At 52.6% G+C, this 13,550-nt stretch overlaps 3 protein-coding genes across 3 annotated transcripts; all 3 read right to left on the reverse strand.

Annotated features, from left to right (window-relative positions):
• Positions 1-1,004: 1,004 nt before the first annotated feature.
• On the reverse strand, positions 1,005-3,319 carry J4E93_001143 (uncharacterized protein; the record flags this gene model as incomplete). The annotated part of the gene is made up of 4 exons (XM_049339095.1): positions 1,005-1,706; positions 1,957-2,410; positions 2,463-3,212; positions 3,270-3,319. 4 exons carry the CDS (start codon positions 3,317-3,319, stop codon positions 1,005-1,007), a joined length of 1,956 nt encoding a protein of 651 aa, XP_049203052.1.
• Positions 3,320-8,822: 5,503 nt separating this feature from the next.
• Positions 8,823-10,373, reverse strand: PHO85 (negative regulator of the PHO system; the record flags this gene model as incomplete). The annotated part of the gene is made up of 3 exons (XM_049339096.1): positions 8,823-9,743; positions 9,791-10,077; positions 10,361-10,373. 3 exons carry the CDS (start codon positions 10,371-10,373, stop codon positions 8,823-8,825), a joined length of 1,221 nt encoding a protein of 406 aa, XP_049203053.1.
• Positions 10,374-10,685: 312 nt separating this feature from the next.
• J4E93_001145 (uncharacterized protein) lies at positions 10,686-12,726 on the reverse strand (the record flags this gene model as incomplete). Its single annotated transcript, XM_049339097.1, has 2 exons — positions 10,686-12,162; positions 12,236-12,726. 2 exons carry the CDS (start codon positions 12,724-12,726, stop codon positions 10,686-10,688), a joined length of 1,968 nt encoding a protein of 655 aa, XP_049203054.1.
• Between the last annotated feature and the right edge of the window lie 824 nt (positions 12,727-13,550).

Raw genomic sequence — 13,550 nt, forward strand, 5'->3', positions numbered from 1 at the left:
TTTCGCGAGTTTTAACGTGCTCGACGTGTCTTGTGTAGCTAAGGCTGCCCAAGTTGCTTCACCACACCTATCATGTTTCGCTATTTTGGAATTGTTTTATGCATAAGCGATTGACTTTACCACAAGCAAGTTGAACGCGTGTACATGATGCTAGGCGGACTAGGGCTCACTTCACCCTATTCTTCCTTGTGAACCATTTATCCGGGTTCGCATACCTTGCTCCTTGAGCTTCATGATCTTCATTCTGCACGCGTCGGTAGATTCCGAACTCGTGTTGTAATAACGACAGGCCGGGATTGCCATACCCTTCCCTGGTTGCGGGTCCCGTCGAAGCTACACAGCCGCAATAGTGTGCGACCATGTCATGTCAAAACCGGCTTTCCCAGACCTAACCGCCTCGTTCCGCAGTCAATCACTGTCCACCTCCAAGGATTCAGAATGACAGTGCTCGTCTCTTGGCTACGCTTTCGTAATCTTCGAGATCGAGAAGGGCGTCCGGGCCATGGCTGTGGTAATCCAGCACATGGATAGCCCTTGACACCTCATCTTGAAGAGGCAAGCCGGTGCGTCGATTAACCCATGGTACACATGTCAAATCGCTTAAAATATCCACGGTGGACTTAGTGCCGCATGCAAGCTCATCCTCCCGCACGTGTGCTTCTGACACCATGAGCTCCTTCCCGTCGGAAGAACTACCGGAGGATTGACATTCGTGGCTCGTTAGATCGCTAATGACCGGGAATCGCGGTATTCGTGTGCTGAGCCCTGGCGACATGACGCTTTTGGATCTTGTGACATGGCGGTTCAACGTCGTCCGTGTTCCACGTGCTCCTTTTCGAAGCTTTGATCACTTGAAGATTGTAGGGCGATGCCGTTGTAAAAGCTGAACGTTACTTGAATGGTCAAAAGCTATACCATGCTACCGAATCTAAAATTGGCCCTCTGTCAGGACCAGGAAACCCCACTGCGCCGTTGTTGATATTCCTACTCTTCAAAGAAAAAAACTATTGCTTGTACATCATAGGGTCGACTGGGTAACTCTGAATAGAAAACCGTGGGTCGTAAGCTGTAGCATTAACGCCCATGTGATGGCTCTGCATGTGGCCGTGCGAAGTGGGTAATTGCATGGTCGGATGACCTACGAGTTGCGACCCCCGTTGTGCCATTGGAGTCTCGTATGGGCCTGGTGTCGTGGAAGTGCTCCTTGGAGCAGAGCTAGAAGAGTGGGAATGCGCTGCACTGTGGGAGGAGTCGTACAGGGACATGTCGCCTACGTGCGTGGTAGGTACATTGACCATGGAATGCTGGGTCGTATTGAAAGGGAGTTGGGCTCCAGTCTGCGCGGCCAGTCGACGAATCAGATCGTTGTTAGGATACGAGGGCGACGTTGCGTTCGGGTTTGCCGAGTAGTCGTCGGCGACATTGGAGGGAAGTGTGCCCGAGCCAGTAGAATTTAAGCCGAGCGTCGAAGCGGGAACCGTCTGGGGGAGGTTCAGAGACCGGGGAAGCGGAAGGTTCGGGAGGACTTCAGAGAGCTTGGTGAGGAGAAGAGGGAGGTATCGAGTCTGTCCTCCACGAAGAGTCGATATCAGAGTGAGGAATCGCGATACATAGTCGCGAGGGCCCAAAGCGAATGCATCAGGCGAAAACGATGTGCATGCAACGACATCTGCTAGACAACACGCAATGTCGAATAGCTTCTCGATCTGCAGAGCTGTTAGCTAACGTTTGGCGTGACAGATAGGGTAAAACGTGGCAGGGGTATAGGTGGGTGGGACAGTGCTGCCAGTTTGGCTAGTCAGGGCATGGACGTCAGAGATAGACGTTGCCTAGTGCGGCACTAGCGCGATCGAATACAACAGGGATTGTTGCAGCAAGAGATGGAGGGGCTCTAGCGGTGACAATCTCCAAAAATTGGGGGATGATGATGCGGAAAAATAGCGGGATAATACTCACCAGTCCGACGCCGTGCATCTCCATGGCTTGTTGCGAGAATTGATGCGAAATTGTGAGGAGGTCCCTCGCGATTTCGATTGGGTATTTGAATGTGAGCGGGATGTCGTTGGAGACGCTGCTCACAAGACCCTGGCAGACACTTAGCTGCCATGTCTGCGATCGCAGCCATTGTTGAGTTATGCGAATCTGGACTTCCTGGACCTCTGTGCACTCGAAGTATGCTGGTACCGCCTCGGAGAGTTGGGTTTGGATTTGCGTAATCCATGCAGCGCTTGCATGTGTGTTGTGCACTCGGTTCCAGAGGTTGATGTATGTGTCGTCGATAATCTTGAACATGTTGATCATAAGTTCCAGGCCAACGGCAATGGGTCGATCGGAGGGGACCTCGTCCAGCGAAGGAGGGTGGATGGTGGGGTATAATGTGATTGGGCGGTGTTTGTGTAGGGCATAAGTCCTATGGGCAATTAGCAAAGTGTCTACCAAGACGCGTGGGTGTGAAGTCGTACCTCTCGGCGATAAAGAGGAGCCAGTATAGGACGCGCTTGCGCGAGATATCCAGAGGGTCGTGTTTGTAAGTCTCCTCGTCGTGCATGCCTAGCAGTTGCGCTTGTGTGGTGGCTTCCCGGAGGTATGCCCATGCTGTGTTCTCGCGCGCAAGTCCAAAGTAGCAACCACAGTAGAACCATGAAGTGAGCACGCTCATCTGGGAGGGGTTCTCGCGGTGGTCGTAGCCTTGTCGCACACGGACGGACTCTTCCAGTAGGACATGGCCGATGCCAACGTTTGACATGTGGGCCATCTCTGGTCGTGGTAGGACGTTGACGGGTGGTTTGTGGTTGGCCTGGATCATGACGTATGCGCATAGTGCGACTACCATGCAATACGCCTCGGTGGAGCGGTCCATACCAACGGCGGCTTCTTGCGCTCTTTGGCGGTGCAAGACGGGTTCGGAGGGGTAGACATGGGCGAAGAAGTATTCTATGCAACTCTCAACGAGAGCGGGGGGCATGAGGCCCGGCGTGCGAGCGAATGTCGAGGATAGTGACCGGCCATCGAAGCCAAGGTCAGTTGGGAATCCGGCAGCAAGTTGGGCATTGCGTTGTGTTTCGCGAAGTTCGGACAGGACTTTGGCACGACTGCCTTTAGGTCCTTTCTTCTGTGGGATGGCATTGTATGTGCATGCAAGGCCAGCAGAGACGCAGTTTTTGCAAGGGGCCGTGCCTTCGCCAATGCACTTTACTTTTCTTCTGTGACAGCTACAAGTTGATGATGTTAGTGGTGTGGCATGTGAATGTGTACCGACGGCGACGTACCTATCGCAAGCCCGCTTGACCGGAGCAGTGGTGGTAGGAGTGGAAGCCATGTTGGAGGACAAGCTAGTGTGGGAACGTCTCGTCATCTACTTGATGAGGAATGCAGTCGCCGAGCGGATCCGCTGGTTCCTATTAGTACAACAGACATGTTGCGCCTACACTCGGGGAGATATCATCGAAGGTTCCTTGTGTCATTGTGCTTGAATGAATGCTCATTCGCACCTAGGTAACCTGGACGATTGAAAAGCCCAAGCGTCCAAAGTGCATATTAGACTCAACTAGTTAGCATCACTGCGCGAGTTGACATGGGGCTGAATCTCGCGAGTCCAATGATCCAACATGGAGAAGCGGCCTGCGTCCCTGGTTCCACGGCTGGGGAAAGAGTCTGCAGGGCAGCGCGTCGGACGCCGGTCAAACGCCTACCACACGGTCGCAAGCCATGGGGCTTAGGCGGTCTGGTGGGCTGGACCTTGCTTGGAGAAACATCCTAGCCTGACCGCTGGGCATCCTGCAGCGTTGGCACGGGCGGTTCTTGCAGAGCGACGGGAGCTTCGTTAGTGCCTTACTAGGGTGACTGTAACTAGCCGAGATTCCCCCGTTGGGCTGTTATGGGCAGGTATTCCGTAATGGATGTCCCGGGGTTTTTGCGATATATTTTCCAAGTGCTGATGCGGCTCTGGTATGATAAAGGGAACTGTGCACGCAAAATCTGGCATGGGCAAGGACGAGGGGTTCCTTCCGTGAGGCTAAATGGGTCTCCATGACGGGATGTCAGGCCTCTGAACACTGTCCCAACTGGCGACAAGGCCTCAACTCCGGACTGACCGCTTCCCGAACATCAAAACTGGTACTGACTGGCCATGTCCCACGGGATGGTCATGAAACGGAGCAATGGCGCCGACAGTTGCTCCATACTCGAGAGATTTCATGTACACCTAATTGGCGGTATGGGCCGGTGTTTGCCGCGCAGTCGTCGTCATGCCACCCAACAGGTACGACAGAGGTCATGCATCTGGTCGCGAGGTAAGGTAGACTGTCGCCATAATCCGAATCCGTATTCGATGGGTAGTTTCAGCGAGGCGCAGCTGGCGATGCGTTGGTAAGGTTCGCGGAAATACCCCTGGTAAGCGTAGCGAGTGAGGGCTGCATGGGATGCCGCATTCGCCACGAGGCGTCGTCGACCATTGTGCTTCTCCGCACGAGATAGCAAACTCAGAGTTTCTGTACTGGGGACAGTAGCGACTCCCTCATGGCTTATATCCTCTTTCCTAAAGGGCCTTTTGCGGTCTCCACCGTCGGATCGAGACAGTCAAGGTTCCGAGATGCTGCCGGCAGCGATCAAAATTGGTTCAACGGCGTCGAGACCGCGAATGAGACACGCTGGACCCGCCTCCAGAAGTAGGTTTGCCACCAGTCGTATCACAGGTACGCCACACGTCATGGCTCGGGAGGCAGCAAGATTGCCCACTGGAAGAAACTCAAAAGTTCGTGAGATGCTGTCTTGGTAATGGGTGAATAAGCGATGGTGTTGAGGCTTGTTGTAGATCCGGGGCGTTGGCAATGCTATGTATGTACCTTCCCTCGTCCATGCTCCGCTAGCGGCTGCGCCATTGGTAAGATTCGTGATGCTTGGCATGAGCTCCGCGGAGGACTGAAGCCAACGTCACTCGTTAGCATGAACATGGCGTTTTGATGTCTACAACATGCGATATGGCTTCATTGAGATGTATGTTTGATCAAGAAGAAGCGATTCTCTGCGATGACATCATGCAGTCTCATGCATGGTGTGGACAAAACTCTATCCCCCGATAAAGAAGGGACTGCCCCTACGATTTGTCGAAACACCGTAAGGCCATCCGCCATCCGCCATCCGTCTATGCTGGTTGAGTCATGTATCGTGAGATGGCAGATCAAGAGCTAGATACGGCAATACCTCCGGCACATCATTGTGAGGGTTCGTACGAGGTACAACGCGGGAAGAGTCAGTGCCCTGAGCTCAGGCTGCACATCCCAGGTAAGATTCAGCGTACATCGTCAGACCGACTGCTTATACATGGAATGATCTTCACGGCCTTTGCATATCTTGTTTGAACGTCATGTGTTGCCGGCTATTCGACGACCGTCTCGTCAGTCAGGTACGCAAAGTATGGTGTGTATCCACCACGTTTTGCTAATACCGAATCTTCCTTTTGAACAAAGCATCGATAAAAGCACCATGATATTCCCGAGACGCACTTTTGTATTACGAAGAGGTTTGTTGACAAGCGTTATGACTAGGAGAGCACATCGGCGAACCGTGGATGCAAATGGAGACGTACCAGTTCAGACTCTGTCCGCATATCAGCGGCATGCCAAGGTTACATGCGCAACCACCCAAAGTATTACCTACAGTCGTTGCAATCGAATCATCACAACATGAGCGGGACCACAAGACGGCTGTGGCAGAATGCTCACAGTTACCAATGCAGCTTTGAGACTACCAAGGTACCTATGCAGCAATCACGCCACCATATCATAAGTCTATTCGTCAGGGAAGTAACAGCCGTCCAACCACCAATTGCTGGAGCGGGGTAGGCATACTGCAAAGAAATATCTACTTACATTTTTATTCGCGAGGTAGAAGCACCACCCGCGGAGTCCGCGGTGGCCGAACGGACAAGTATCCCGTCTTCTACAATTTCCCACAAACAACAAAAGTTACTTCCAACACACCACGGCAGTCACTCCCGAAACCTGAAAGAAGTAAGCGAAGTAACCAACCTAATCTGCCTGACATCTCGCCTAGATCCGTCTACCCGTACAAGCTTCGGTTCAAAAGTAAATATGGAATGAAGATTGAGATCGTCAATTCTCAAACACTACTCATCCTTCGGAAAACAACACGATTTCACCGGTCTTTACGACGAGTTGGTCTTGACTAGACTATTACTGTTTTCGTATCTTATTTGATCGATTGCCGTCGTGAGTGTGTAGGTGCTAAGATGTAGACACCACTACCTAGATATGCTACCTCAGTAAGTAATATAACATATGAACGGACCGCTGGTCTATCCTCTACACTCACATATTGCGCATCGTCAGTGTGCAAGCCTTCCAAGGCTTACATAGCCCTCATACATGATTTATATCATTCCCGATATAGCGTTATCAGCCACATCTTCATATTATCTCCCCCGATCAGCAAGAACGAGGCGGAGGAGAAGCCGCAAAGTAGAAAAAGAAGCGAAGTTATAGTGCTCAATCTAAATCAGAGCAAGAACGCGAGCCGCGAACCTTAGCCTTTATATCTTGTAAAGAGACTACTCATGCGCAACGACATAAACGAACCCAGGGAGAACTTGTTGCTTCTCCAAGTAGGTGGCGCATACTTTTCGTCTGCTCCTCGCGTTCGCAGTATCTAGAGTAGTCCAAGAAACGGAGGCCTAGTAATTCTTAGCACGAAAGCAGCACGACAAAGGGGCACAAGAATGCATAGATATCTAGTTATGTGGTTAGATGCGCGAACCTCTTCTTAGCAATGTGTAGCGCTTGTCGTCAATGGAATAGTAGCTCATTGAGATTATAAAGCGAGGATATGTCTAAGTTGATTATGGACTATTTTTAAGCATTTTTGCGTATGGTAAGAAAGTCTACTTATCAAAAGCGCAAAGAAGAGCTTGTTCAAATCAAAAAGAAACGTAAGACTACTCGCTCTTCCCCCTCCTTTATTTCCATCCTTTCCACCACATCCTAGTGTGCACTGTTATCCTCTAACGGCCTAACACCGTAAACACATCTCTCGTTACTTACGATCGTCCTAAATCTCACAACATGTTGCTATATCCCGATTCCGTTACTCTATTAGCGTAGCACAACTGACTTATACTTTTCTAGCTCCTCCCTAAGCCCTCCACCGCCCTCCCAATCCCCTCTCCTCACTCTCCCTTCTTCTTCTCTAATCCACCCCCCTCACCCCCCCATTCCATCCATTCAGTCATCCCACTCCATCTCTCTATCCACAATACTCCCCAAGCGCACTTAATCCAGTATCTATCGCGCACCTCAACTCTATTAAGCCGCCCGTATAGCTTCGAGCTCAAGATAAGAAGATAGCGCTCTATCCTCTAACTTTCTAAGTGATGTATTGGGGAGTAAAAGTCCACTTCACCTAATAGTACTGCGATAACGCAGAGCCACTCACAATTTCCCCAAAATTGACGACCCAGACGAAGAGACAAGTCACTCCCGGAGATAAGAGAAGTCGCAAGTACAATATACTAGAGGGTAGAAGACTAGGCATTGTGCTAGGAGTAGGGTCTTTACACTGTAGATGACGGTAGTATCGACACGGAAAAGAATGAATATGCACGCGAGACGAGACAGTATAGTTCCGACAGCGGACGGCTAGTAAATACTTTAGTATTGCAGAACGAGCTGCACTTCGTAGGCGCTTTGAAATAGTGCTGGATATTTTTTCAGAATGCATAGCTCGGCTGGGGACATTGTATATGCTAATCTTAAGATTACACGCGAATAAGGAAGAAGATCGACATTAGAGTCGACACGTTACGAGTAAAATGAAAAGCGTGACTAGTCTATGCCGGGTAGTAAAGACGATATAATTATCGTAAGAGCTGGGTAAGATAGATCACGCCGCTCCGACAGTGAACACACTAAAAGCAGCTCCTTAGTAGTTGCCTTCCTGGATCCGCTGGTGTATGTGCTTGGAATGCACTCAGATCTAGTCGTTAAACTGGCCTGAGTGGAAGAAGATAAAGTCTGGTGAGTATTGATTGCCACTTCTCAACATAGGTACCAGTTCAGTTCTGTCTGGCAGACTCAACGTACGAGGCAGTGAACAGGCTTGAGGGTCCGGGTTGAAAACCCTTGGTGACTATGGCAAAGATAATACTCTCGTCCTTTCGTCAGAGAGAGATTGAAGTACCTCGTTTGCGAACTGTACGTACGGAGAAGCTCGTCCGTACTCAATGTACCCGTCATTGGAAACATTGAGTCAAGGCATATGTGGTATCTGTGTCAAAGCAGTGTAAACGTTCGTAGTAATGTATTGTTTGTTTGGGAGTCGAGCCCCAATGAAAAAGAGTTTCATGGTAAGAATATACCTCTAACAGCCGTCAAGAAAAAAGCGACCTCAAGAACATGCCCCATGTCTATAAGACTTATGAATGATGCACCCACATCAAGCGGCCCCATTCCAACCAAGACAAAAGTTTCCCCATTCCACACACGCAGCCTCCCCATCGACACGTACGGGCGCAGTGGCAACTGACATGACGCCGGTAGTAATCCGCCGGTCAAACTAATCTTCTCAGTCACTTTGAGGCGCTTGCCATCACACTAAAATGACCCTCCGGGCCATGTCGAACCGGGATAACCAGGAATGTACGTTTGCCCATTCCAGATAAACTATATTCCTTGATAGCAATACGAATCTCGACTCGTTTGGTACCCGGGCGCGCTCTTGTAATACTCGCGTGCAGTATAGGCAGCCTCCAGTTGCGCCGTTATGAGATTCATTCGAATTTGCGCTTCTTGATTAACGGGGACATACGTCTAGTATGCGTTTTGAGGCACCTGGTAGCCGCCCATCTGCGCTTGTTGGGCCTGCGCATGTGCCTGTGCTTGAGCCTGCATCTGCATGTCCTGCTGCCGTTGTGGGAGATCGTTGAACCATGGATGTGACAGCGCGTTAGCAGCCGATATGCGCATCTCTGGCCGCAGCTGCAGCATGCAGTTGAGTAGACTAAGCCCCACCTGGTCGACTTGCGGTAGTATGAGCCGCAGGTCCTGGGTGTGGTATACAGGGAAGTTGTTCTTGTACTCTGGCAGCTGCGAGATGCCTGGCCATGATCGTTCAGACGGTGTGCCCATCAGCCTGAAGATCTTCTGGACTTGGTCCTCGTTGGTAGTTCCCGGGAACAGTGGTCGCCCTGTGTACATCTCGGCCATGATGCAGCCTGCTGACCATATATCGATGCTGGTGTTGTAGGTCCGGCTGCCGAGCAGGACATCGGGGGCGCGATACCACAGGGTTACGACTTCGTTGGAGAAGGTGTTGACTGGAATGCCGAAGGCGCGAGCGAGACCAAAATCGGCCAGCTTCAACTGGCCACGGTTGTTGATCAGAAGGTTCTGGGGCTTCAGGTCGCGGTGGAGGACGCGGGCTTCGTGGCAGAAGGCGATTCCCTTGAGCAGCTGGTACATGAAGGACTTGATGGTGGCGGGGTCGAGAGCACCGCGGTCGCCGCGCGAGTCCATGTATCGCTTGAGGTCCTTGTCCATGAACTCAAAGACGAGCATGAGCTTGTTCTCGGTATGTATGACGTCGTGCAGCAGGACGATGTTCTCGTGGCGCAGTTCCTTCATAAGGGAGATCTCGCGGATAGCCGTCGAGGGCGTGCCTTCCTCCGAGTCGAGGTGGATCTCCTTGAGGGCGACGAGTTCGCCCGTCTGGCGGTTGCGGCCCTTGAAGACCTGCGCAGGTCAGTATATTATATGACTAATATGGCGCTCCTGCCTACCGTGGCATAGGTGCCCTCGCCGAGCTTCTCGAGCTGCTGGAAGGAGCTGGGGTGTCGGCGGTTGTCCATGGTAGGCACGATGGGCTGGGTGTAGCCGTCGCCGAGGTTGCGGACGCTGATGGACGAGTCGGTGCGGTGCGGGGCGACAAGCGTGCCGGCGTGGACGGGCTGGAGACTGCCCGGGGGCGCTCGCGAGGTGAACTTGGGGTCCCAGAGGATGGCCGACGCCGTCGTGAGCTGGCTGGCGATGCGCAGAGGCGAGGGCGGCTTTGCGGGCTTGTCGGGGGCTGGGGCTGGTGACGCCGTTGTGGTGAGCGAGGGGGGTGATGATTAAATAAAAGGGTCCAGTCGCGAGAACAGCAAAGGCAGGGGATCTTCGTCGGCGCTTGGGTGGAGAATGATTGTTGCACGAGTCCACGGGTGGGATGTGAGTGGGTTTGGTGGGGCGAGAGTAGCCGCCTGCCTTTGCGCTATCCGCCGTTTACCTACCCATCAAACGTCTGCCTTCAGCTACGGCCTTTATTCTTCATCAAAGAGGTTGCTATTCCTGGATGCAGTTATTAAACGTACTTCTTTGGAGCATTTTAACTGGACACTAGAGCCTCAAGCCATGAATGGCTAAGATCACGAGGTCAGCTGCTACAGAAGTGCAGAGACCTCGGGAGCCTTCTTAGAAACATGACTGATACATCAAACAACAACAAGGCAACTGAAGAGAAATATTCGTCATGCTCATTTTACGCTTGGAGAGCGCTAAAAAAGACGAAGTTGTTAACATTCGGCTCGTGTCTCCAGAAGAAGAGGGGGCGCGGAAGTATGATCTACGACCAGAAATTCATCATGCCATCGTTCTTACCTGACTCACCACCGCTCCTTCCTTTCTCAAACCATCACTCTACTTCTCCATCAAACTCTTAACCCACACCGGCACACCCGGTCTCTTCTCCCAGCCCTCCTTCCAACTCTCCCTCCACCCCTCTTTACTAGCCGGCATAGCAAACACCGCCGTAACAAACCACACCGTCTCCCCTTTCTTAATATCCTTCTGCAAAACCGGCAACACCGTCCTACTCTCCTGAAGATTACTATTCGCATCCGCTAGAATAACACTTCCCTCGCGCTTCTCCTGGTAAACGTCCACGATACCCACCGCACCGGTACGGGGCGAAGCCGCAAACGCGGATGTGGAGTCTGAAGCGCCGCCCTCGGGGATGGAGGTGTCTAGTGTACGCAATGTGCCGTTCCATTCGGTGAGGAGGCGACCGTCGGATTCACGGGCGCCGTACACGGCCCACGCACCCTCTGCGCTCTTGATGTCGCGACCAGATGTTACGCGATGGATGCGGAGATGCCAGTTTGGTGTTTCCTCCGCTGGGGGAACCAGATACGACGTAATCTCCACATCGCTCCACGGCTTCATACTCGACACCAGCACGGGCACGCCATCAAAGTTTTCAATGGTGGAGTCCCCGTTCAGCGCTCTTCGCATCTTCCACAGCTCGCCTCCGTCGTCGGAGAAGGCGAGTTGAGATTCTGGCACGAATTGCTCGAGCTCCTGGTAGCCGGTGGAGACGGAGTAAGCAAAGGCGGCGCTGTAGGCGAATTTTCCGTATTTCGCGTTGCTGTTCTTGATGGCGTAGTGGCAGGATTGGCCACTGGAAAGCATGAAGCTGTGGCCACCTGAGCGGCACACGATCTGACGCGGATGCGGCATGGGGCGTACAACGCGCGTGTTAGCATAGGGGTGCGGCTCTTCCTTTGCGGACCAAAAGGGATGGGATTCAGGCACTGCGAGACAGGCGAAAGCGAGCATGCACCAGTAGGGACTTTGCGGCGAGTTGTAATTCTCCGCGAGGTAGTAGTTGGGGTACGAGTAGCCTACTGTGAGCATGCCGTTGGATTGGAAAATATCGTGTTGCGTTGTCCACCAGCGGAGATTGCGCATCCAGATTCCTTTTACTACGCCCCAGGAGAGGGGGGCAGGCAGCTCGAGGTCTGCGTAAGCGATTGCGCCCCAGAAGGCGACCATGGCCCAACGGTAGGTCAGTGAGCGGCCGAAGGTGATGGCGCGGCCTTCGGGGTCGAAGAAGTGGACGAAGTCCTGGGCGTACATGCGTGCGCGCTCTTTGTACTCTTCGGCTTGCTCTGGGTCGATGTCCGCGGCGAGTTTGGAGTAGAGGAGTTGTAGGTATTGGATCGCGAAGGAGCCGGAGTAGTAGTCCATCTGGCGGTAGGTATCAGGTCCGTCGTTGGACCAGCCGTCGCCGCGGTAGTACGTGTTCAGCTGTTTGATGTCCTTCTCCAGCTGCTCTTTTGACCACTTGGCCCCATTCCTCTCGAGTCCCAGGTTGGCGAAGACGCGGAACCAAAGCCTGACAAAATATTAATACCACACTTTATGACACATAACAGCGCGGATGTAAAGAGGTTAAAGGGTTATCATACCAGTTCGTATCCGGCATCTTCTTATCATTCATACTCCCCAACCACGTCGCTACATTCTTCTTCTGCCTCTCCGTCAACGGATCCCAAAATTCTTTATTCGCAACCGCAAGCGTGAATCCAATGGGACACGCCTCCACCATCCTCTGATCCGTATCCTCCATGTACCCCCAAAACTCCGGACTCTCAGGATCCGTCCCAGAGATCAGACCTTGAACGAACTTGTCTGTTGCGGCATACTTGTTACTCCCAGCTAACAAAGGCGCAAGACCCCACAACGGGCGAGCGAAGCCTTCGACCTGCGCACCTGTCTCATCAAACCTTGTGCCTGTGCTGCCTACTTTGATCAAAGCATTGTTGGGTGAGAAACCCGGAATGAGGGGATCAAGCAGCGAGCCCACAGCGGCAACGACATCGTCGCGCGTCTTGAGCGGATTCGTGGAGAAAGGATGGAGGTTGAACGCCCGATTGGCGTTTGCCGTCTTCGCCGTCATGCTTTGTGTGACCTAATGGTATTTGCTTCTGCGAGTGGTTTGACAACAATACGTGACGATCACTGACTTGACGGTGACTATCGCAACGCCAACTTCCGTGTTCCGCTATCTCCGCTGCGCGGACGATTATGTTCAGGTTTTCTTGGCGATGAGTTTGGCCTGGAAGAATCTTGATGTAAGATGCGGGTGGATGCGTATTGGTGGTGTTAAGCGCAGCCGATGAATGCCCAGGAGCCCAGAACCCCAAGACGGTAGAACAAGATGCAGGCAGCGGATTGGGCGTGCTGAGGCGAAAGGCTTGACTCCAGTTCGGTATTCGATTTCGCCGTCGTCGAGCACAATCACAGACACACAGTCTTTCCAATGTTTGGTGCTGTTGCTCTCGTTCGTGGGGTTGTTGGGTTTAAGTGACGAATGCAACGTGTTGGTGATGCGCAACCTCGGTGCAAGATCGTACCAACACAATCCCGAACCCTCTCTCATCAGCCTGAACACATACAAAGTAGACAAGTAGACCAGCACCCCACGACCAAATTCGACGGGCCACAGACGTCCATAACCGTTCCTCTCCACAAGTCATCCACAACGCCTCGTCCTCGACCCATCACGCGTCGGCGCGGCCGTGGGGCATCCCTCGCCCCGACCCCATCGCAGGTCTAATACGCGGATAAATAGCCACAACAACCGTAGCGCCTCCCTCAGCGGGGAGAACACATGTGTCGGATTACTCACCTTGCCCAAAGGGGAAAGGTCGCAGGCCGTTGCTTCCCATTCCACGCCCCCGCAAGAAAACGGAAGGGACAGCGGGGGGAGACCCCAGACCG

This window comes from Alternaria ventricosa, assembly GCF_023758065.1.
Source record: "Alternaria ventricosa strain BMP 2768 chromosome Unknown scaffold_2, whole genome shotgun sequence".
Lineage (NCBI taxonomy): Eukaryota > Fungi > Ascomycota > Dothideomycetes > Pleosporales > Pleosporaceae > Alternaria > Alternaria ventricosa.